At 51.0% G+C, this 25,060-nt stretch overlaps 2 protein-coding genes and 1 long non-coding RNA gene across 3 annotated transcripts in view; 2 read left to right on the plus strand and 1 right to left on the minus strand.

The window, feature by feature from the left end:
- NUDCD3 (NudC domain containing 3) overlaps positions 1-14,001 on the plus strand; it is a 106,609-nt gene extending 92,608 nt beyond the window's left edge. The window contains 2 exon segments of the mRNA NM_001266593.1: positions 5,238-5,426; positions 11,486-14,001. Of these exon segments, the coding sequence (NP_001253522.1) occupies positions 5,238-5,426; positions 11,486-11,596 (300 nt within the window). The 3' untranslated portion in view covers positions 11,597-14,001.
- The window catches only part of OGDH (oxoglutarate dehydrogenase), a 474,703-nt gene that overhangs the window by 304,550 nt on the left and 145,093 nt on the right, over positions 1-25,060 (minus strand). The window lies entirely within an intron of this gene.
- Positions 6,378-10,453, plus strand: LOC144339852 (uncharacterized). Its single transcript, XR_013415364.1, has 2 exons — positions 6,378-6,497; positions 6,669-10,453. It is a non-coding gene; the product is annotated as an uncharacterized LOC144339852 (long non-coding RNA).

Raw genomic sequence — 25,060 nt, forward strand, 5'->3', positions numbered from 1 at the left:
AGTGAGAGAGCTGTGTGCAGACGCACAGCTGCTAAACACTTGTATGGGTGTCTTTGTACTTGTCTTATTCTGGTAACTTTAAGCTTAAAATTCTTTCCAAATGTTAAAAAAAATGAGAAGGCTAATAGGCTAATAAGCACATAAGAAGCTCAAAGTCGTAAGTCATTAGGGGAATGCAAGGCAAAACCATGATGAGATGCCCCTAGACACCTCTTAGAAGAGCTGCTAAGAAGGTAGACAGCACCAAATGCTAGATGAGACGGGGCACCTGGTGCTCTTCTGTGCTACTGGTAGGGGTGCAGTGGAGTGGCTAGTCTGGACAGTAGCTGACACCATATGACCCAACACACGCATTCCTGGCTACTTACCAAGGAGAAATGAAAGCATGCAGATCTCTACAGCAGCTCTTTACCTGATTGCAAAACACTGGAAATGCCCAGGTGTCCACAAACAAGTGTGTAGTCCGCCTGCCATGAAGCACAGTGTGGCTGAACGTCAGAGTCCCCACACTCAGAGGAGTCATGAGATACAGGACTGCACACTGTGTGATTCCACACATGTGACATTTCTGGACACGGACATGCTGGATGGCAAAATGAGCATTGGGCTGAGAGGACTGCTGAGAAGGGGAACGGGGCTTCTGGGATGTGGGTTGACTATAGCAGCAGCTCATGGAGATGTGACCTCAAAAGAGTGAGTTTTACTATGTACATACTATACCTCCACAAACCTGACTTTAAAAAAATAAAATATTCACAGAAAAAAAAACAAAAACAAGTGCAAAACTATCAGACTACTTTTTCAGAGGTGTTATTTTTAGGTAGAAGCCTTTGAACTCCATCCCAGGAACATTGTACCCATGTCCTCTTAGAACTGCATCTTGCACTGGGTGTCAGGAGACAGCCCTGCAAAACTTGTATGCTCTGTACCATTCAGTGGTTTTGAAGGTTAACTACCTGAAGTCATATCTGAGGCGTCCCAGAAGCGTTACTCTAAGGAAAGTAGTTAAATGTGGACAGTGATGGCAGAAATAGTTACAAATTAAACCAGTTTATAGAACATGAGAATGTTCAGAGCATAAAGAAGCTTGTCAGCTCAATGACTTAAGAGACATGGGCCATTAAAAAAAAAAAGGTCTGGAGTTTGGGAAAAAGAAAGGAATGGGGATCTGCGGGTTGGGGTTATGAGCTCAGAGTGAGAGATGGAATTCTGTAAAGGAATAGTGTGGAGAGGAATTCTAGGCAAGTCAAGAACGATGTTAGAATGTGCTTTTTTAGGATAATTATCATGTTAATAATATTGTTCATATTGTTTTTACTAATATGCTCATCCTTAGAAAACAGAAGATATTTTAAGGGTACTAAATAAATACTTAACTAAAATTTTGCAACTGAGACCTTGGTCTTCCAGAGCCTTTATATGAACCTTTATAGACAACACCTCAGGTCCTGTTTGCTGCCCCAGTATGGAGGGCAGCCCACTTGGTTACAGTGACGACAGATGGAAACTTGACTGGAGCAGGTCTGGAAGGCAGAGGAGGCAGGCCTGTGTGTTTGTGGTCAGGACAAAGGACCAGTGGTGCTAGCCACACCTGTGGGGATGACTGAAAAAAAAAAAAAAAAAAAAAAAACAGACAATAACAAGTGTTGGTGAGAGTATGGAGAAACTGGAACCATTGTATGCTGCTGGTGGGAATGTAAAGTGGTACAGCTGCTTTGGAAAATAGTATGGTAGTTCCTCAAAAAGTTAACTGTAGAATTACCATATGACCCAGCACTTCTGGGTAAATATGCAGAAGAATTGAAAACAAGGACTCAAACAGATGTTTGTACATCAGTGTTCATAGCAGCATTATTCACAACAGCCAAAAAGTGGGGGCACCTGAAATGTCTGTCAGTTGATGAATAGATAAACAAAATGTAGTTTATCCATACAGTGGAATATTATTCAGCCTTAAAAAGGAATGCAGTTCTGATTCATGCTACAACATAGATGAACATTGAGGAGGACATTATGCCAAGTGAAATAAGCCAGACAAAAACAAACAGATAACTGTATTATTCCATTTGTGTGAAATGTCCAGAACAGGCAAATCTATAGAGGCAGAATCATTAGTAGTTGCCAGGGGCTTGGTGGGGTTGAGGGAACAATTTAGAGGAAAGATTAGAGCAAATGGGGAGTGACTGGTAATTGGCACAGGGCTTCTTTGTGAGGTAATAAAAGTGTTTTGAAACTAGATAAAGGTGATGGTTGTGCACCATTGTGGATATTCTAAATGCCGTTGAGTTCACTTTTGAACGGTAAGTTTTGTGTTAAGTGGATTTTGCCTTAATTAAAAATTGTTCAATATAAAGTCGGCTCACATCTCCTCCTAAAATACTTCACTGATGCACATGCATGACGTCTGTGAGTGAGGATGGCCCCCTTGGAGAGCTGCACTGCCCAGCACAGTGGCCACTTGCCACATGTGACAGCTGAGTAAACACTTGACAGGTGGCTCACGTGACTGAAGAACTGAATTATTTTATTTTAGTTAACTTAAATTTAAAACCTACTTGATTTAGTTCTTGGAAAACCTTGAATATTTTTGAAACAACTTGGGTATGTGAATGTACTCTTTCAATGTAAATATTATGAAATCTAAACACAGATCAAGTATTTCTGATGAAAAAGTGCAGTGCTCATCTTAATTTTTGTTGGGTTCAAGTGTACTTCTGTGTCCAGAGTACACTTGTGGACACAGAAGATTCGGGGATGTTCCCCTCCTTCCTGTTGGGCAGGTGGCTCATTGTCTTCAGGTCCATCTCCTACTGTGCCCAGGAGCCCTCCGTCTGGGTGTGTGTTTGGACCTGGCCGGTGAAACCATGTGTTGGGGTCTGTGTAGTGCAGAAAGGCCTGGGAGTACCAGCACCGTCCCCTGGGTGGTGTGTAGGCCAACCCCTTGCCCACATGGTGCTGGCAGTGGGCTGTCAGCCCCAGTGTAGCTCTGCTTTGCCTCTTCATGCTGGGCAATCTGGAAAAGGCCCTTACTTCCAAGGGTTTGTCCTTATTTTTAAATACAAAAAATGGTATGTGTGGTAAATGGTAATGGTATGTATTTTATAGGACTTGTGAACGCTAATAAAATAAGTTACATAGATCACAGTAATAACTACTGGTGAAGATAAAAAATTCGTAAAGGATCTCTTCTTTCCAGAGATTTACAGTTCTGTAAGTTCCTCTGAAGTCTTCCCTGGAATAGAGAAAACAACATAGTTCCCTCTTGGAAGGTTTTTCATTGCATCAGCTTGGTAAAGACGAGGTAGAGTTCTTAGTGTTGGGGTCTCTGTGGGTGAGTCAGGTCCCCGTCACACAAACTGTAAAGTCAGCTACAAACCAGCTGAGCAGAGTATCTGGAAATGGAAAATTCATCCCAAATTTAAATTTGGCACTGGCAGAGCAGCGTCATTTACTGGGTAGAGTTGGCGTGTAGGGGAGCCACCACCCACTCCCCCTGTTCACCACTCCCCCTATCTGCACTGGGAATGTCAGACAAGATTTCTGGGATGCTGGCTTCAGATCATGATTGCAGGTTTTTGTCTTGCTCTTCCCAGTTCTGGAAAATCTCCACTGTGTGCTCTTCCACACCTCATCAGTGTCCACCGTGTTCGTTAGTAGAGCACATTCTCCGACTTGATCTCTGGGCTCTGCAGGGTCTAGCGCTAAGTACCTTCTATGGTGTGGGTAGGTTTTGGCAGCAGGGGCTTGGAAGTGGGAAGGTGGAAGGTCCAGTGTTAGGACACTGCTCTCTCAAGCCCGTATATGCTGGTGAGTCTCCAGTGCTCCCTCTTAGGGGGACATGGTGTCCTGTGGACTCACTGTGGCCTCTAGGGTGTCACAGTTACCCTGAGTGTGGCTTGGTAGGTTTTACCCACCCAGTCAGTAAGTGTCCTGGTGGCTGCACCTCCATGGATGAGAGCTGCTCTCACTTGCGGGCCCTTTGCTACCTTTTCTCCCTTTCTGTGAGCACCTTAGTGGTTTAATATCATCAGAGTCCCATCACACTTGGACATGTGAATGTACTCTTACAGTTGTAAATATTATGAAATCTAAACACAGATAAAGTATTTCTGATGAAAAAGTGCAGTGCTCATCTAGGACAAAGTAGACAAACCCACTCTGTTGCTTCTTGGCCACTCTGGTAAGAATTTTGAGCTCAGCCACTGACCACAGCAGATGCAGCCAGTTTTCTTGTTTTCTGTGTCCCCATGACCATTGATAAGGGGGCATGGTGTGGCCAGGGCCCTCCTCTGTGTCCCTGGGACAGGCCAAGCAGCACGGGTCACCTAGGTACATACAGTACCCCTCACGTTTGCTCTGACACCGCAGTTCCAGTTGTCTTTTAAGTTTTTGTGGTAATGACATGAGTCTCACAGACCCCAGCACTGAGGGCTGGATCGTGAGTACTGGTTGCTGCTTCCTTTGACCAAGGGGTGTCTGCGCCATCCCCACAGAGGTGCCCGAGGAGGCCGGGACCACTTTTGGGGTTCTTGATGGTTGTTCCTCCTTCCCGAGAAGGAAGAACTTTAAGGAGTGGGGCTGGAGGACCCCCTCATGCAGCAAGCTTGGCCCCAGTGAGGAAGAAGTAGGGACAGGGCGTGGTGCCCTGTCATGGGGTGAGGACTCCCCAGGAGATTCTGTCATGCATTAGGCCGAGCCCTAAGTCTCACAGGTCCCAGCTTACCCCCAAGATAGCAGAATGCTGGGTGTTGCTCTTGGAAGCAAGAGAGATCACTGGAGAGGTAACTGGTTGATAAGAGCTAGGCGGAGCCTTCCATGGCATGCATGGGGGCAGGCTGGGATGGCCCAGGACAGGTCCTGGTGTGGGGGGTGTCAGTGGTCTTGGAAAACAGCCTTTCTTGATGACAGTGGGCAAGGTGAGCACATGGAACAGACACCGTCCTGAGTATACAGGACCTGCTGAAGAAGGACAAAGGCATCTTCCAGAATGTCAGTCCCCTCAGGTATGCCCCTCCTAGCTCTTCCCTGGGATATGTTAGCACAGTCAGCAAAGGCATTCCCAGGCACAGAGTGTCCTGCCTTGGGTTCTGGCACCCCCTCTTGTCTGTCACCTCCCTTTGTGTAGTTGGTCCTGAGCTTATCCTGGACACCCATCCTTCAGTGGGCTCTGCTCTATCCCCAACCCTGGACACCTGTCTCAGGTCTCTGACTCAGGTCTCTGTCCTGCTTGTCCCCAGGTGAACCTGAGCAAGGTGGGCGAGTATTGGTGGAACGCCATCCTGGAGGGAGAAGAGCCCATCGACATTGACAAGATCAACAAGGAGCGCTCCATGGCCACCGTGGATGAGGAGGAGCAGGCGGTGCTGGACAGGCTTACCTTCGACTACCACCAGAAGCTGCAGGGCAAGCCACAGAGCCATGAGCTGGTACGAGCACGGCAGTCCTGGAGAGCCCACCCTTTAGGCCCTTGTGCTGGTGACAAAGCTGATAGTGGCAGAGGGGTTGGTGATGACGGTGGGGAAGAAGGATGTGTGGACTGGCTTCCTGCCGTGCCCTAGCAAGGAACCTGTCTTACCTGCTCTTGTCCCTGATCACTGCCTCACAGGTGCACTCTGGTCTTTCAGCTGTATTCTCATACCTGGGCTGAGAGCCCAGATAACAGGACCTCTAAGGGTGTCATGAGATATGCCTTGCCTGCACCAGAGCCTGGTAACGTCAAGTGTGTTGATGGCTTTTGTTTGTGCCTCATCTGCACATGTCTTCCCATGAAGAGTCGCTTGGTGGGACCTTTGGTAGAGGAGGGGAGGCAGCCAGGCTGCAGAGCCAGTTTCTGGATGTTGGAGGCCAGCATGTGAAGACTCTGTGATGTCAGCAATGTGTTAGGGAGGAGGAAGAGAAAGGTTCCTCTCTGACCAGTGTAGTGCCCAATGTAGAGTTTGCTCATGGCCAAAGAGAATGATGAATTAGATGTATACATTCTTTCTTCCTATTTTAATAATCCCAAGAGTAACTATTTAGGGACAAAAGGGTTGCTTTCCTCAGATTATTTTTAACTTCCCGTGTCCCATATACCCAGCACGTGGGTTTGGGCCGCAGTACGGCAGGGCACACAAACCCAGTGCAGCCTTGAGTTGGTGGGGAGGGGTCAGCTGCTGGGCACAGTCTCCTTATTTTCGTTCTGTAAACACGGACCACCTCCTCCCGCTGAAGACCACTGATTCATATTTTCGTCTCATTTTGTCTCTTGGAGGAACCTTACCTTGTGGTGTATCTGGATTGTCTTAGACTTGCCTTCCAGTACAGCATGTATTAATACATCGTAGGTGGTTCTGCAAGCCCTGTTGCTGTGTGTCGTCCATTCTTGCCTGTTTTCACAGACAAGTGCATCCTGCTCTTATGAGGTCAAGGAGCCTGTGGAGAGGAGTGTCAGCATGTTCTCCTTACCTGGCCCTGCCACACCAGGGGCATGTCCTGAGCACTTAGTACACACAGTTAAGGTGGGATTGACTGACTGCACAGTATCCCTGAAAATACAGTTTGTTTGTTTTTGGGTTCCCCCCCCCCCCCACAATAGAGAGATTGAATTTCTGAGATTGTGACTCAGTAGCTTAAGCAGCAGGGATGGGGTTTGACCTCTTATCTGATTTCACACCTTTCTGTCCTTGCAGCCCTGTCCACCCTGGCCCTTGTCTCTGTGGAAGAGAATGTTCCTCTGGGTTTGGCCCCCTTTTCCACCCGGGGCATGGCAAGCTTAAAGGACATCTTTGCTTGGCCCATGTCCGTGCAGAGTTTGAAGCCTCAGGTAGTACTGCAGCACATGCTCAGCTAAGCTCAGCTCAGGTGCTTAGACAGCCAGACCTGCCTGGTTATGGCTCATTCCAGTTATGCTGCATTTGCCTGTGGCCACCACATGAAAGGCCAGCCTTTGAACCTTTGCCCTGTGGGTGAGGCTTCTCATGGTAGTGTTTGGGGATGGGTTATGTGAGGGTCTGCCCACTCTGTGCCCATATTCAGCATTGGGTCTACAGAAGGGCTGAGATGTATTCACGAGTTGACCTTTGGGAGAAAGAGTCTGTTTTGACTGGAGACCATGAACCCAGATGCCCTTTGTGCAGTCTTACCACGTGCCCCTTAGAAGTGTCTTTTTGTGCCACAAGATGGAAGGACTAAGGTCAGGTGGTTCCTCGCATCTTCCCCAGACGCTGACACTGAGTCTTTGTTACAGAGAGATGATAAAAATTACTGTAGTTTAAATGGTATTTGTGCATTTGTCAAAGCCTTGATGAAATTATTGTAGACTTCATCTTATTTATTTATTTATTTATTTTTTGAGACAGAGCCTCGCTCTGTCACCCAGGCTGGAATGCAGTGGCGTGATCTCAGCTCACTGAAACCTCCACCTCCCAGGTTCAAGTGATTCTCCTGCCTCAGCCTCCTGAGTAGCTGGGACTACAGATGCACACCACCACGCCCGGCTAATTTTTGTATTTTTAGTAGAGACAGGATTTCCCCACGTTGGCCAGGCTGGTCTCGAATGCCTGACCTCAGGTAATCCACCTGCTTTAGCCTCCCGAAGTGCTGGTATTATAGGCGTGAGCCACCACACCCGGCCATTTTTATGTAGACTTTAGCTGTTGAGGCATGAGAGAAGCTAGGATGCTCTGGCTGTTTTTTTCTCTAAGCCCTTATGTTTCCTGTGATTGTATCTCTTACAGAACCTTACATTCAAAAACAAAATAACAGTAATACCTGCTCATCATTGGAGTTGCCAGTAGTGCCAAGGACATGCATAGAGGTGTCAGGGGCTCCACCAGCCTTTTCTTCTTCTTCTCTACATCCTTGCCCCTCCCCTTCCCTCCTTTCTTTCTGTTTCCCTTTTCTTTCCCTTATATCCTTCCCTCTCCTTGACCTTCGTCTCAGTCTCTTTCCCCCATCCTTTATGTTCTGTGCCAAAACCTTGTAACATTGCATAGTCTCACCCCCCTATTGGGGCATGTCGGTGAGGAAGACAGACACAGATCTGCCTTTGTGGTGCTAGGATTCCAGCCATTTTAATCTTAGCTTCTCCAAAGAGTATTTCAGTCCTGCTTTGCAGTCTCATTGATAATCCTCCCCAGGAAGCAGCTGCTCTTGTCTCTCCATTTCTGGAGGCCTAAGGCCTCCTCATTTTGATGGCTTGTTGCCAAGCCCACTGCCCAGGACCAGGAACGGGGAGGTCTGTTCATTCCAGGTAAGCTGAGGCAACTTCCAGGCAGTTCTGGACCTCAGACCCCTACCTAGATCCTCACTGTCAGTCTGGGAAAGGCCAACCTCAAGGGGTGAAAGATGGCAGCAGTACACATTGTATGTAAGCACCATGCACATACATAATTACACACATGCAGCATCGCAGGGTGCAGCTGACATCCCCTTCATGCCCTACTGCCCTGCTCTGAGGGCAATTCAGTGGGGTCATCCTGTTGGTGTCCTCTTGGCAAGCTGTTTTTCTGGTCCCTAGGGCACTGCACAGCCCAGATGTGGAACAGAAAGTCCCCATGCCCGCAAACAGCTTCTTGTGACCTAGCATTGGGGAGCCCATAGACTGGGCAGCGACCCAGTTAGGAAGGATTCAAAGAACCTTGAAGATGCTGTGGTCCAGTGGAAAGAGCTCTGTGTGTTAAATCGAAATCTGTTCTGCTGTAGACTTGCCATGAGGCACCATCCTGACCCTTGAGAGGATGTGTGTCCCTCCCCAGGGTAAAGTGCCCTGGGAGATCTTCAGCAACATGCAGGAGCCCAGGGCTGGTGGTGCAGGGGTAGGTCCCAGAGTGACCCTCTCCCTGGGGTCGATCTGCTCCTCAACAGCCAGGGAGCCTCCAGCTCTCAGGCAACAGCTGTAGACAGTAATGAACTGACCTCTCAGGGCTATGGTCGTTCAGAGTGTGTGTCCAAGCACCTGCCTGGTGCTGATGCTAAAGTCTCAACTCCTTCCTGGGCTTGACAGTGTCTGGGGCAGGGTCTGCAGCATATGGAGGCTTGCAACACACAGAGATTTCATGTAAAATGTCCTTAGTGACTAGCCTTTTTTTAAAAAATCAAATGAGGAAACAGACATAGAAGGTAGGTACATGCCCTTGTGTGGCCTCATGTAGCAGGTTAGCCACATTTTATTCAGGCGTCCTGAGGGGTACCTTACAGGCAGAGGGACTATCGTGAGAGTTAGGGGGCCGGAGTTGCTTCGCTGGGATCACCAGGCTTCGCTAAGGAGAGAGAATGGAAACAGGGCCAGGTTCTCCTGTCAGCCTCCATCTGCCGTTCACGTCGGCATAGTCACAGTTACCAGCGTGCTCTGGCATTGATGCCCATTTATGGTGTGAACTCAGAGTTTTCTAAATTTGCCAAGATTTCAAATTGTGCTTCTAATGCCACAGATGCTGTGTATTTTGAAGCAATTTTATTTTGAAATGATAATACTTTTATTGTTTTAAATTCTTTGGTGTCACTAACCTTTTTCCACAGTTATCAAATTTAAAACCCTTCATCTTTTCCCTAATTTAATTTCTTTCGAGCAGGATTCTCCCATCTAGAAAGAGAATGTGGAATGTACAGGTGCCATTGCTCTGTCTGTGCTGAGATGTGTCTGTGTCTAGGATCTCTTCAGCCTGGTAGGATTCACCCTAACATTAGTAATTGTGACATCTCATAGGCAGATAGCTTTAGCATAGTCTCTGGTCATAAGAGTGAATTTGGTGACACACAGGAAGGCCTGCTCTCCACTTTTGCCTCAGGAAAGGTCTGAATGCTGATCTTGGCATCCTAGGCTCCCTCTATTTAAGATCAAGTCTACTAATCTGCCCTTTGCACTCTGGGAATTCTACATCGGGCCCTCATCCAGCAACCCGGTTCCCAGGGTGAGAGTGTGGTGGCTGCAGGGCTCTGCAGCTGTCATTTGCCCTACAGCTGGCTGGGATTCTGTTGAAAGGTTCAGAGGCTTCGTGCAGCCGCCTGCTGAAGTCATCCATTCTTATGTTTGGTTGAGACTATGCAGCCTCACACTTCCAGTGGGCAGAGGTGTGGGCCATGCTTTCAGGGCTGTGCAGAGGGGTCTTCATGTAGTCTTCTCTGCACCCACAGCCACTCCATATGAGCTGCAGCACTTGTTCTCAAAATGGTCTTTCCAAAGTCTCTAATGTGAGTTGCCTGTAAGAAATTGATAGTAATGTCAATTCATCCCCAGTATATAGTATGTGTCTTTGATATGCTTGTTGTTGCATCACTTAGGTTTTAAAAAATGAAAAAGAAGCTGGGTATGGTGGACTGCACCCGTAGTTTTAAGTACTCAGGAGGCTGAGGTGGGAGGATCGCTTGAGCCCAGGAGTTTGAAGCTGCACTGAGCCATGACCACACACTGCACTCTAGCCTGGGAAGCAGAGTGAGACCCTATCTCTAAAAAATAAAAACAGGAAAAAGAAAACCCTCTTGTTAGGAAGATTGTGTTTTATTTAAGGAGAAGCCCTGGTGCTGAGAATCCCACAGCCTCATTTTCTGGGCCTATGCTACCGGGTTTTCTGCAGCAGGGACTGTGGATCATATTGGTAGAATAACTACTGGCCCTGTACGGTCTCTTTTGTCTCTTGTGGTCAGAAGGTCAGAAGGAAGGAGAGATCATCCCCAGCCCTCAGTGTACTCATGGTGGCCAGGTGAGGAGGGCAGATGTGGAGTCCCTATGAGGAGAGAGGGCCTGCCAACTCAGGTACAGATGCTTCCCTCAGGGTCCAGTCTTCCTGATGTCTCCTGCCATGGCCACACACTCAGGCTTGCTTCTGATCCTTGGAGGCTAGATAGCTCCAGAATGGCCACATGTTGGCCAGGGCTTAGTCAACCAGCTCTGACTGCGTCTGCAAGGATGCAGTGGGGAATTCCTGACTGGCGGGTCTACCACTGGACATTCTGAGGTCTTTTCCTCCATGCCACATCCTGAGTCAACCCTGGATTGTCTGATGATATAGTTCTTGATGCTGATACCTGGGGTGCTAGGGTACCTCCTCTGCACACCTTAGTTATGACTCAGGTGGGGCTTGAGCACTTTCTCTACGCACCTTTTCTACAACCCCGGTGGGCTGGGACACTCCCTCTTCGTGCCTTAGTCAGTACCTGGTGGGACCATAGACGTTGCAGGCTGTTTGGAATTTGGACAGAGATCCTGGTGGAAAAGGGACAAGATGAACCATAAAGAGGAGCCAGTGCTTTGCTGGGGACAGAAGATGAAGGGTTAGAAATTCAGTCTGTGGAGCACAGTCTTGCAGAGAAATTGGCAGGCACCCAGTACCTCCCTTGGTTGAAGGCTGCTCCAGGGTAGTACGGTTCTCTGGGAGCCGGTCTTGCCAGGCAAGTGCCTGAGCCCTGAGGAAGCAGGAAGGCTCTCTGCCTGCAGTCAGAGTCTGCTCTGGGAGAAAGTACACAGTGCCTTTTGATCCCCTTTAATCTCTCTATTTTCTGTTTGTAGAAAGTCCATGAGATGCTGAAGAAGGGGTGGGATGCTGAAGGTTCTCCCTTCCGAGGCCAGCGATTCGACCCCGCCATGTTCAACATCTCCCCGGGGGCTGTGCAGTTTTAATGACCAGAAGGAAAGGAAACCCTCGCCGGTGGGGAGGCAGAGCCTTATCCTCGGCCGCCCTCCTCGGCTCCCTGCGTTCCAGGGACTTGCTCGTCTTGTTTACCCCTAACCATCCTTTCTTTCAAGGGTGAACCAGGCCTTCCACCCTGACCTTGCATCTCCAGACTGTTGCAGAGAAGGTGCGGGGCCAGCTGCTGTGTGGTGGCCGCTGTGGCTGACGCTGAGTGAAGGTGTTTGAAATGCAGGAGAGGATATCCCAGCAAATTGGGATCACATGCTTTTGTCTCCACAGCAACCAGCCACTGCAGGCAGCATGTCTTTCCTCCCCTGCTCCCTGCTTGCTGTTGTTTTGACGCTATTCTGCTTGCATGTCTTCTGGTTGGGATGTGGAGTTGTTGCTGGGCTCTCAGGCGAAGCTGAAGTCATTGAAGTGTGTGAAGCTCTGTGCTTGCATGAGGGCGAGCAAGGAATGGCTGTGCCTGGGGCTGCTTTGGGAAACTCTTTGCCCCTTGACCTCTTTTGGGAGCATTCACGTGGTCTTCTTGCTCATCCCTTTATAAATGTGCTCTGCCTGCCTCAGCCTCATGGTCAGAGCAGTGGAAACTGGAGCCCTGTTTGCACATTCTAGTTGTTGGGAGAAAGCCCGGGTTCTGGGCTCAGGTCCAGATGCAGCAGGGATTCTGTTCTCTGACTGTGGCGACCTTGCTTTGGTTCTTGTTGAAGTGAACCAAGCCCAGCCACCACGCATGGCATGCTGTGCTTGGCTCCCCATAAGACGTCCTCTTTGGGTGCACGGTGTCAAAGCGTAGGCAGGAGTGGAGAGCTGGTGCCCTCAGGAGGAGACCACAGCATGTTCATCAGCTCATCAGCAGAGCACAACAGCCACAAGTCCTGAGAAGCTTTGACCTTGAGGGGCTTCTAGGAGAAGTGGAATTTCTGCATGGGGCGTGAAGGCACACTGTCCCACCACAACTGAACCAGAAGAGAGAGAAGACTCCCCCCTTCCCATCCTCTGTGCCGGGTGTCAGACTGCGCTCCCTGGAGCTTATGGCCCGATCTTACCTGTTCTCTGGGGACTGATCACTGCCTCAGGAGCCCCAAGCCTATGCCCTGAGCCATGGCTGCTGATTGACTCCAGCCAAGGTGCAAAGATGAAATTATGGGACAGGGCCTCAGGCCTGTGTTCCAAGTACTCACAGGGGCTCTGGGTGCCCATCGCCGGGAGTATGGTTCAGCTACCATCGGCACTGCCCATTTGCCTGTCTCTCAAGCTCAGAGCATGGATGAGCCGCACAGCAGAGCAGTGCACCCTGGCACCATGCACGGCCAGCAAGAATCAAGGCCTGCAGATGCTAAGAGAGCCTATTGTCAGGGGAAGGACCCCACCCCTGCACACACTCTCTGTGGATACTTGGGTTGTGGGGGCTGTCTTGGAGAGTAAGTTTGTGGTTGGTTTCTGGTTTACAGTGGTGGCTGACACCCCTTGTAAGAAAGCATTCCTGGGAAGTCTTCTGTGGGTCTAAACATGTTGCTCCGATCATCACGCGAGAGCAGAAGGCCCTAGATACCCCCTTTGGAATGTGAGAGCCTTGTTGTCTGATACTTGCCACTGAGCTGGTGAAGCCGCTCTAAGGAGATCTCGACCCTGGGGAGCAGAACTCTTGTCATCTATGAGGGGTCCTTCTGAGAAAGACTCATTTTTTTCCTGGAGTTCTTCCCATCGAGGTCCTAGGATTTCACATCACTGTCCCATAAGAGCTTTCCTGCCTAATGAAAGGAGGTCTTGTGTGTGTCTCCTCTCATCTCTGTAGTTCTCGAGTTGGCCCCCATTGCAGCCCCACCCTGTGGGTAGTCTTCCAGAAGTGATGCAGTGGTGTGAGATGCCCTACACCTTGTTATTTGGGAGACTTTGAGAATCACTTCCATGGTGACCAGTGTTTGTTTTGCCTGATTTTGTATTCTGTGTTGCATTTCTCCCCACTCCCTGCCCTGCTTTAATAAATGGCAAACCAATGTCTAGGAAGAATGACTGAAGGGCAGTATTGGGTATTGGCCCCATGGCAGGAGCAGCCACTTGCATCTGGTCCCGGTGCCACACTGCAGTGCTTGGTGTGGTTGTGGAGCCTGTCCCTGCACGCCTTGCTCCCGTTGAGCCACGCTGTTTGGTGGGTGATTCTCTGCCCTGAGCCACCACTCTGGACTGGCCCAGTCTCCAGAGCTGGCACACCCTGCCTGTTTTCTCTTTTTAGACACAACAGCCGCAGTTTGGCCAGCCACTAAGTCCCACCAGCTGAGGTCCGAGGAAAGCGGGGTGACTCATTTCCCTTGTCCAGGGCCCCAGGAGAGTGAGGTGTCCAGCCTGCAAAGCTGTTCCAGCTCCTCGGTGTTGGTTTGCAATAAATCGGTATTAAAGCAGTTCTGGGTCTGCGTGTGACATTTGCTGCTGAGACAGTTCTGTCTGTGCATGGTCATTATTGTTATATTCTGGCCTCGGGGTCCCAGGCCAATGTACACAGCAAACACCAGCGTGGGGAATTCTTAGGGGTTGTTTCCCATCTGGTCTGAATGCACTGGGCAAGATCTCAACACAGCTTTAGAAATCCTGTAAGATTTTGATTAGTGAGGAGAAAAGGAATGTAGCTATAGATCTTACATCCTTTCAAACAGGTTCTGGAATTCTGTAGTTACCGGAAAGCTTAGGGTGAGTGCAGAGTTGGGAATGATTCCACTGGAGGGCCATCTTTGCCTACCAGGCTCCAAGGCCCTCCTTGATCTCCAGGTACATACCTGCTGTTACCTTTGCTGAGCCCTCACAATGGGCTTCCTCCAGGACATAACCCCATGTCTGACACACAAGTCTCCCAGGTGGCTGGCCACCTGCTTCTTCCTCAGTCAGATCTTTGACTCTCCTTCTCTGTGCCCCACCCCATTCCATGGGTATCCATCTCCAGCCTCCTCCGACCCTGCTCACCCCTGGGGACAGGACCTAGGGGTGTGAGAATTACTTCTTGGCTGAATGAAGACTGTTTCAAAGGCAACCCTTAGAATTGCCTAGCATACTCCCAGGGCCAGAAATAACCCACCAGAGAGGAGAGGCGTATTTGCCCCTGAAGAGTGCAGGAGGGAGAACAGTTGAGAAGTGTTTTGTGTGGAAATGTGTCCAAGAGGCATCAGCTGCTGCACAGAGAACTCACTGCCCAGAACACTGCGCTTGGGGAACAGACCTCACCCCCACCTCGAATCTGCTCCCCACTGGGCCTGTTGGCAGCCAGCTCAGCCGGGGAACGGGCAGTATGACTCGCTTTGTGAATGAAAAGCACGAAGTTGTCAGCACAGAACCTGGCCAGTCCTTGATAAACTCTCTCCTCGGTGGTCAGAGGCCAAGCAGCCCATGTGTCTCAAGGTCCTGAAGAACTGGGCTATGTCCCTGAGGCTCCCTCCACCATCTGACTACCGGGTCTGGGGAACAGGCTTTTAAACCAGGCTGCTGCCCTGGGGAGTGCTCACTGGATGCCAGGGTGCCCCATAGGGATAGGGTCACAAAGCCCTGGGGCTTCCCCTGCCAGTCCTGGTGAGGACAGTGTGATCACTATCTCAGAGAGAAGAAAAATGAATATTCTGTCTTTTCAGACTAAACTACTCACCCAGCTCACACTAATGTGGATTTGTTAATTTTACCTTTTTTTTTCTTTCCAACTTTTATTTTAGGTTCAAGGTTTGTTACATGGGTAAATTGGATCATAGAGGTTTGGTGTACAGATAATTTTGTCACCCAGGTAATCAGCATGATACCTGATAATGTAGTTTTTCAGTCCTCACTCTCCTCCCACTGGGTTTTATTTTTTAGTGCTGGAAGTTTAACAGACTGGTCTTACCTCAGAGGGAGGGAAGAAACCCCCTATCACTGGGCTCTGTGGTGTGACAGGGGCCTGGTAGGGGCTTTCGATCCACCATCCATTCCTCCATACCAAATGCCTGAAGTCCCCACTTTGCACATGGAGACAGCGTCGTGCCAGGGAAGAGAGGTTGAGCCCGGCTACCCCTCACAACTTCCTGCTTCCCCCTCAGAGGGTGATGGGGAGACCAGAGCCCATGGCAGGACCAACCGTCACTGAACCCAGCTGGCACAGGTCTACCAGAACACTCTGGGGGTATGCTGGGCTTGCTGGGTAAACCCCTGGCATGCTGCCATTTGCTGTCTTCTCAATGCTGATGGAGATAGGCACACATGGGGTGTGGGAACATGGCCATCCTCAGGCAGGTTCATGAGGGCACTGGCAGGCACTCAGGTGTATGCTGCCTCCTGCTAGGCAGGGCCGAGGCTGTTCTCCCTGGAGAAGGGCGGCTTAGGAAACACTTGCAAGAAAGCTGCCTGGACCTGGAAGGTGACCCTGGCCAGCCTCCCTGCTGCCTCTCTCAGTCCTAGGCCTTCTTCCCCAGAGCTGGTTAGGGCCTCAGAGACTTTGCAGTCTAACCCCTCATTGTGCTACAGTCATAGAAGTAAGTGACACTCCCAAGGCCATGTGGCTGGTGACTCGGGGGGCCCAGGTCCAGGATCCTGCCCCTTTTGCAGGCCTGTGGTTCCTTGTCTCCTACTTGCTTCTTGGAGCAGCCTCCTCTTAAGCCAACAGCTCCTTCACCTGAGCCCGGTCACTTCGCCCTCCTCCCCAGAACCAAAGAGCAAGACCATCTGCCCCAGGTACAGTCCTGGCCATGCCACATTCTCTGTGGCACTATGACCAAGGTGAGTGGCAGATACTGAAATCATCCAGGGCCACTGCAGACCCCATTCCCAGTGGACTGTTCATCAAGGGACCCTGTCTCAGACTACCTCAGCCAACCTTGTTGCCCAGCACAGGTCTGGCACATTGAAGATGATCTGTGTTGGATGGGGAAGGCAGAGGGAGGATCCTCCAGCATTGATCACCCACCAAAACCCTCAACAACCCAGACATTGCCGCTGCACTGACCCCATGCCATGAGGAGGGCACTCAGGCTGTTAGGAGCCTGCTGACTCAGGCATTGGGCTGGGGCCTCCCTGCCTGTCTGCCTGCCAGCGGAGCACTGCCCCAAGCCCCTCTTACTGCAAAGACAGGGTCTTGCCTCCCAGTGTGCACTTTGTGCAAGACACAGGCAGGTACGGGTCTACCAGAGGACAGGGAGTGTTGTTGGGGCACCGTGGGGCTTGGAGGAGGCCCCTCTGGCAGGGAAGGGCAGCCCTTACCTCTGTTGGACTAGGGAGTTTAGGAAGCTGCCCTGGTCCAGAGAACTGGGGATCCAGAGAACTGGGGATCAGGGCCATCTTGTGACCCCAGTGATGGTCCCTAGTGGGACTGCTGAGCTTCAGCCTGAGAGTTCAGGAACTCACCAGTGATTGCTTGTGGGCACTAATGACCCAGTGTGTGGAGACCTCATTTACCAGGTATGCCTAGCCTGCAGGCAAATCCCAGGGCAGTGACCCTTAGGGAAGAGACAGGGTTTGGGGTCATCAGAGGCCGGGAGACCCAGGTACCTGCAGTGAATGGGCTGCAGACTGGAGCTCAGCCTTAAGGTGGGGAAGATTCCAGCACCCCTGAGTGACCACCTCTTTCTTGATAATGCAGAGAATGGATTTTGTGACTCCAGGGTGACATTTCTAAGCTTGGCATCATCCAGGGTGGGTTTGGGCTCAATATGGGTGACTGTTAGTCCAGGTCTGTCTCAGTGAGGCTGTTCAGGCAGAAAGGCTGACACACCTCGCAGGCAGAGGGTCTAGAAAAGAAGGGGCAACAGGCCTGAGGAGGGGACAGCCAGGCAAGGAGGTAGAATAGGCCTTGTCTGGACAGTGGTCACCTGTTAGGTCCACAGCTTGTCGTCCCTGGCCTGACCAGCCATGTGAGGAGAGATCCAAACCATCCACTTGAAAGCATTCAGGGTGCCTGATGACAAGACCCCAGCCACTGTGGGCTCTCATGTCCTGGTAGGAAGGTATACCTCAAGCAGATGGACCTGGTGGTGGTTGACACTGTCTGCCTCCCCAGGGCTGGTCTGTTCATGCCAGACCGTTTTCTCGTTTGCTCCCACCTCCAGCTCAGAGAGGAATCACCTTCACACCTCTGCTGAAACTAACCCAGCTCTGTACCCATCATTCCCTTCTGTGCAACACCTGCTCCTGGAGAACCCTACCCCCTCAAATACACATCACCCTCAGGGCCCTGTGATGTGCTCTCGTCTCCCCACCACCATTCAGGGGGCCACAACCAGGTCCAGCCTGTCTTCCCTGGCACCAGGCTGTCTCTGTGCAGTGGGGGAAACTCAGTCACCCCTAAACTATTCTCCAGTGTTCCCAGATCAGCCATGTGATGGCAAGAGTCACTTCTTAAACTTTTGCTATCCCCAGAAACTTAAAGCAACACCGGCCACACTCAAAAGTCAAGTGATACCAAGACAGCAACAGTAAAGCATTAACTGAGCACAGGGCCCTGTTGACTCGACACCCCAGGCTCTCCTGCTGGTAACCCTCCATTGGCAGAACCAGGCACTCTGCAAAGCCCTGGACAGTCAGCAGCCTTCTGAACAGGCTCTTCTGTCCCCACTCACAACTTCAGAGCAGCTAGGACCCCAGTGACCGCCCCCCGCCCCACCCCCAGCTGCTTCATCTCTGTCCGAAGATAACTGCTCGCCAGAACTTTCCATGATACGGTCATTTAAAGTTTTTTTTTTTGAGACAGAGTTTTCCCTGTGTTGCCCAGACTGGACCCAAACCTCTGGGCTCAAGTGATCCTCCTGCTTCAGCCTCCCAAGTAGCTGGGACTGTAAGTGTGCAGCACTGTGCCTGGCTTGATGGTGTCATTTTTCACTGTATGCGTATTTATAAACTGTATAAATCAATATGTTTGTCACTTGCTTTTCTTTCTCCCTTTTCCCTTCATGAGCTGTCTGTGTCCATACACACTCTCCTCCACTCCCCCAGGTGGGGTGTGATATTCCATTAAGTGAATATCACAGTTTATTTAACAACATCCTGTTGGTGAGTGCTTAGGTTGGTCCCAATTTCTCAATATTACAACAATGCAGCAGTCATTCTCAAGTGTGAGAGATTCCCTAGGCATTTCCTGTGAGTGGAGTTGCGGGGTCACAGGGCATCCTCTGGGACGGGAAGGAACTTCTCATGGGAAGGAACATGGAAAGGGGAATGAACCCACCTCCTGTGAGTGGGTCTTGTTGCTCAGCTCCTCACCATTTTAATGGACTCTAATGTTTGCAGTCATGCTGAGTGTTAAGTTGGATTGCCCATGCATTTCCCTTGTCATGGTGAGGTTGAACTCCCATTTATATTTTTATTAGGCATTCAGGTTCCTTCTGTGAATTTTGTTTGTATTTTTCACCATTTTACTAAGCTGTTCATCATTTATTCCAGACCTCCCAGCCTGGAGCCTGTCTTTGCACTTTAAACTTCCTTTCCACCCTCCTGGTCCCCCAAGGTGGGGGTGTTCTTGAGGATCACCCCTTACTCTGTGCTCAGGCCACCATGAGTTCCTAGACACAGGCTGCATTTCCCCCACATTTCCCATCTGGATGGGACTGTAGGGCAGGCACATTTCCCAGAGGCAGGGCAGGGCTGTAGGGCATGCATTTGGGATAGAAGCTGCCTCTACTCCCAGGATAGAGCCCAAATTCCCCAGTAAGCCTGCCTGTGCCCAAGGCCTGTTCCCTCAGGTTTAGAGAACTGCTCTCCTGGCTGTGGCTGGTGGCAGCACCCAAGCCATCTGTGTTGTCGATGGGCCCGTTCATGACCTGTTGGACGACCAGATGAGTAGTCTATCCTACTGCCCACTTCCTCATCGCAGGGCTTTGGGGGAAGAAAGCACTAAGCAGTTGAGATGGTCTAAATTTCTTGTCTCACATCCAGTTCGTGTGGAGAACAGAAAGTGAGTGCCATGAGCAAGACTGGGCTTGCAGCTCTTGGAGAGAACCCTGGCACTACGGGCCTAGCAGAAAGGACTGATCCCACTAAAAGCACCTCTGGCCCCTCCTGGCTCTCAGCCTGGGTGGTGCCTACCTCTCACAGAGGTCTGGCCACCTGGCGCTCTACCTGGGGAGCTCTCTGCTGTTGACTGGGAGAATACCCAGGTGGAGATGCGACCCAGCCCTCCACGTCCCACCTGCCTTCTCCCCCTTCCCAGGAACCTTCAGGACAGGGTCACCCAAGTCCAGAGCCTGGGAGCCCCTGGCCACTTCCCCAGCCAGCACTGGGATCTCCAGCCTCCACCACGTCTGGAGATCCCACGTCCCCTGACAGGGGACCATGGAAGGGATTCCCATCTGAACAACAAAACCGCGGAGCAGAGAATCCACATTTCTCAGATCCATCAGAGAATTGCCGTCATACAGCACATGCTGCCCCCAAACCAGAGAGACAGGCAGGTGGACACTGAGAACCACAGCTCACTGGAGCAGAGGCTGCTGCTGGAGCCCCATGGGAAGGAACATGGAAAGGGGAATGAACTGGGGATAGAGGGAAACTCATTTTCATCCAGCTCAGTGGAATCCTCTACTGAAGTCCTGAGAAGCACACACTCAACTGTGAGGAAGACAGCTGCTGGGGGTCAGCTAGGCCCATCTCTTCTCCGAGAACTGACCCCCTCACAGGGATTGCCCTGCCTTTTGCCCCAAGGAAGCGGAGCATTGATTTTGGGATGTAAGACCAGCACCCAAAGCTGCCAGCCAGGGCTGAGTGGGCACCTAGGGAGTAGGGTGGGGACAGAGTGGACAGAACAGAGACACTGACTGCAGTGTGAGAGGCCAGTAGAGATCCAAAGAGATCAGAGACAGGGAGGAAGAGAGACACTCAGAGAGGGACCCAGGAGGGAGAGGAACACTCAGGGACACAGAAGGGACAAGGAGGGAGAGGGACTTACAGATGGACACAGGAGGGACAGGGAGGGAGGGAGATACAGAGATGGACACAGGAAGGACAGGGAAGGAGAGGGACATGGGAGGGACAGGGAGGGAGAGGGACACTCAAAGATGAACACGGGAGAGTCAGGTAGGGAGAGGGACACTCAGAGATGGACATGGGGGAAAAGGAGGGAGAGGGACTTGGGGACTCAGAGATGGACACCGGAGGGACAGGGAGGGAGAGGGACTGAGAGGTGCACTCGGGAAGGACATGGAGGAAGTGTAATTTGGGTGCTCACGGCAGCCCTGCAGGGTTTCAGGGTCCTTCTGTGTTCAAGACAAATATCCCTGTTTCTAAAGGTTAGTCATTTTTGTGTGTTGGAGAAAAAAGCCCTAACTTGAGGTCGCCGTCATGGCCGCTTTGCAGGGCTTTGCTGATTCCCTGGGAATGTCACCTGCTGCTGGTGCTTTTGGAGCGTGTGGCAGTGGGCTTAGTCTTCAGAGGTGGTCTCATTTTGGGGTTCCAGTGGAAGCCGCCAACACCTGAGTGGATGAGAGGTGCAGTTTCCCGTCTTCCCCTCCCCAATAGGATCAGAACCCCTAGGGGAGGAGAGTTGGGGGTGGAGGCTTTTGGGGCCTGTTTGAGAAGGACTGCCCTGAACAATGCCTGAGGTGCATCCTACCTATCCCCCACGTGACAGCTGAGAAAACCAAGGCAGGTGGAAGGTGCCAGAATCTGAAGGTGTGCGTCTCCGCAGCACCATGTCTGACTTTTCGTTAGCAATGGGTTAGGCACCTAAAGAAATGTGGGCTGACGGGCCCACACATGAAGGAGGAGGCACCACCACCCACTCTGCGGGAAGGCGTGGCCATAGGTTCACCCCAGGACACAGAGCCCTGCTGAGCCGGGAGGCAGGACAGTGTGGAGCCCACGCGATCTACACCAGGGCGGCTGGTATGGGAGAGTCCTCGCTCCCTCAGAACAGGAGGACGAGAAGACCTTCCTGCGGATGCACAAGCTGTTGTGATCTGGGAATTTCAGCATTAGAGACTGCGGGTTCCAGGATTGGGGTAAGGAAGGAAAAAGAGAAAAAGGACCCCCAGCCATTGGGGTTCAGTTCAAGGAGCTATCCATCCTCCTGCCAAGAGGTGGGATGCAGGGATCCCTGGGGGTGTGATCAGAGACCCCCTGCCCTAGTCTTGTTGGGAGGGGCCCCTCATGTCACCCCTCACCCCATCCCACCTTGCTTCACCTGCCACGAAGCCCTCCCAGGCCCACACCCTCCCTTCGGGCTCAGAGCCTGGGTTCAGCTTCCTGGGAGGGACGCCTCTCCAGAGGGCACCACCCATCGGTGGGCACAGTAGTGCAGGCTCCAGACCCCAGGCCTGGTCAACAGGTCACTGCTGTGGCCAAACACGATCCTGTGGACTTAGAGGTGGTGATGGACACCGTGTTGAACCCCTGTTAAGCGGAAGGCAGGCAGTGTGTCTGGTGGCCAGAAGGCATTGGGGCAGAAAGTAAACGGTCTGCTTCAGCCTGGATCCACCTGCCACAGGCAGCCTCTCTTGTGTTCAGGATCTTTGTGAGCAACATGGGCCACCAACACCCCACATTTCCCATGTAGTGACAAAAGATTAAAACAAAAGATTAAAAAAAACCTGCCATCCTTTATTTTTGGGACACAGAAGGGACAAGGAGGGAGAGGGACTTAGAGATGGACACAGGAGGGACAGGGAGGGAGGGAGACACAGAGGACTGGGCTCTGGTGGACTCCACAGGGCCCAGGGAGCAGGCTGGGCTTAGGTTGGGTCCCTGGGAGGGTCTCCTCAGAGGGGAGAGGGCCCTGGAGACACAGATGAGAAAGGAGAGTGGGGACCCTGGGGGCTAGATCTTAAAGGCCATGGTCTGCTGTTTGGAGTTTATCCCAAATGTCTGAAAGCAGAAGAGAGGAGCAGGGCAGGGGCCAGACCCCAAGGAAGGGCACTGGGAGATAGGGACACCACAACCCTACTTGGCCGCTGAGAGCAGAGCCACCCTCAGTCCCACCACTGCAGCTCTGTGCAGGCCCAGGCCACCTCTCCCCTCCCCTGATCCTAACCCCTTTCTCCCCTGCTCCTCTTCCATCTCCTTCCTTTTCTCCTTTTCATAGGCACATGGCTTGGCTCACCACATGTGATTCCCCAAGGATCCCCAGGCAGGATCTCCTGCTCCACCAGGACATGTGAAGGCAGGTGCCACAGGCAAGGTGGAGGCCTGGGCGCAGGTGTACATGGGGTGGCAGGCCCCACAAAAGTACCCCTTGGCCACTAGATAAAGGGGGTGTGACCCCAGGAGCTAAGAACTTCCTCAAGGCCTGTTCTCAAAGGGGTGTGTTGTGACCCTCGCCATCCCCTGCTCACCTCGCCCAGCCCTCACTGTCACTTCCGCACTGAGCAAGGTGGAGCACAGCTGGGCTCTCCCTGACTGCTTGCCCAGAGCCAAGGCTACCACAGGAAGGTTAGGGAGGGGGCCTGGCCTCCCCGTGCCTCAGTTTCTTCAGCTGCAAAATGACCAACATTGAGTGGGAAGAACCCCAGCATTGAGCATCCAAAGGCACTGGCAGGCTCCCTGGGGGTCCCACCCCATGAGGGTATCAGCGTTCTTGGGAGTACCACCTGTCTCTGGCCTCCAGTGAATGGCCTCCTGCCACCTAGGGCCTGCCGACCAGGGGTGAGCAACTGAACCCAGGATCACCTGCCCTCAACCCCCACCCCTCTGACCGCCCCCTGAGCCCACTGCCCACCTCTGCTGAATGATCACACTCTCCCCCACCCAATGCAGCACACAGACCTGGACACACGTCAATGGCCCCTCCTTCAGGACCCCTGCTGCCCATGGACAAGACCTGGCCTGGCCCCTAACCCAACCCCTCTCTTCCCCTACCCTTTCTGATTCCCTCCCCTACCCATCGTCACTGTTTACTACACTGCCCTCACCTGAGGAGGGGTGTTGGGAAACCCCCACACACTTTAAATTATTTTAAGTGTGATAAAATACACATAACATAAAATTTATCATTTTAACAATTTCAAGTGGGCAAGCTCTGTGGCATTAAGTACATTCACATGGTTGTGCAACTATCACCACCTTCCAGCTCCAGAAGTTTTTCATCTTCCCAAACTGAAACTCCACAGCCATTAAAATTTTGAGTTGTTGCTGGCATTGAAAAAAACAAGAGATTTTACATAACGACCCAGTTTCTGAGCTCTTTTGAAAAAGTGAAGAGTCCAGGAAGTGCTGGGTGGGATCCTTCTAGGGACAGCCTCAGCTGTAGCAGGTAGGCAGGGCTGAGCACCACAGTCCTCACCACTCCCCACTTCATACCACAGCTCCCCCACATAGGGAAATTCAGGGCAGAGAGGACCCACTGCCCTAGAGGCAGCATCCCCTGGCAGATCAGTTGTCAGCCTGGTCAGCCTGGCTGCAACATTGCACTGGGAGGAACTGGAGACCGAGCAAGGGAAGCTACCAGGGTCCAGAGGGAGAATGGAGTCAGACTGCCTTGGCAGAGGGAACAGCCCAGGTGGAATCCACGAGCAGGTACGTGCATGCGTGAGGATCCAGGATATAGGGCCTTGAATGGCAAACTAAGAGGTGTGGATAGATTTGTGGTCAGTTGAAGATGTGGAGAGCCCTCACAGGGGAGGGCAGGGTCTTGAATTTAGCACCATGGCAGAGCAAGGGGTGGAGTCAGAGGCAGAGACAGGAGATGCGTTAGTAGGGAGGGCGGCCTGGGTGCTCCTCACCTTTAGCTGCTTTCTCTCATAACCCTCTTGTCCACCGAGAAAGGCTGAAGCGATGCCCAGGACGAAGGCACTGTCTGAGGCCTGCCTTCACAGGCCACCCAGGTTATCTTCCACACATGAACAAACATAAGCCTAGATGGATTTCTGGGATTAATTTTTAACTTCTTATTTTTCAGAATAAATTTTAATATATAAAGTACATTTTGATGTACAAACATCATAAAAGATGAAAGAACACTGTCACACAATACTGTCCTTTTAGCAAAATGGGATGGTCCAGGATCATCTTGTGAAATATTGTGTGATGAAGTCCTTCATGCTGAATGATTCACTGAATGAGAATGTCATATTTCCTTTTTGAAATTAGAAATAAATTGTTCATCGTTAATTCTTGAGTTCAAGAAAAATTATCTGGGATGTTATCATTTGAAGACTCATTCTAAGATTTCCCTTATACTTTCATTTTCATCACTATCATTAGAGAGTGCTGCTGTCTTTCTGTGTCATCTTCTGAATTGCCTAATAATAGTGAATGTCATTCTCTGCAAATTTTCTAATCTTTGCTGATATAGGCAGCAAATGAAAAATTCTGAATCCTCAACTGTGTTCAATGAAAGCTAAATGTGGCTATCAGCTGTCTTCATTTCTATCTTCTCTTTTCTCCTCTTGGTCTTCCTCCTTCTTTTATGAATACAGAAGTTAAACTTTTTAAATCCACATAGAACATCACAATAATGTACCTAGAAAATACTAACAAATCTACCCAAACAGTGTGATAATATATATATAACATAAAAA

Source organism: Macaca mulatta, chromosome 3 (genome assembly GCF_049350105.2).
Source record: "Macaca mulatta isolate MMU2019108-1 chromosome 3, T2T-MMU8v2.0, whole genome shotgun sequence".
NCBI classification, from domain to species: domain Eukaryota; kingdom Metazoa; phylum Chordata; class Mammalia; order Primates; family Cercopithecidae; genus Macaca; species Macaca mulatta.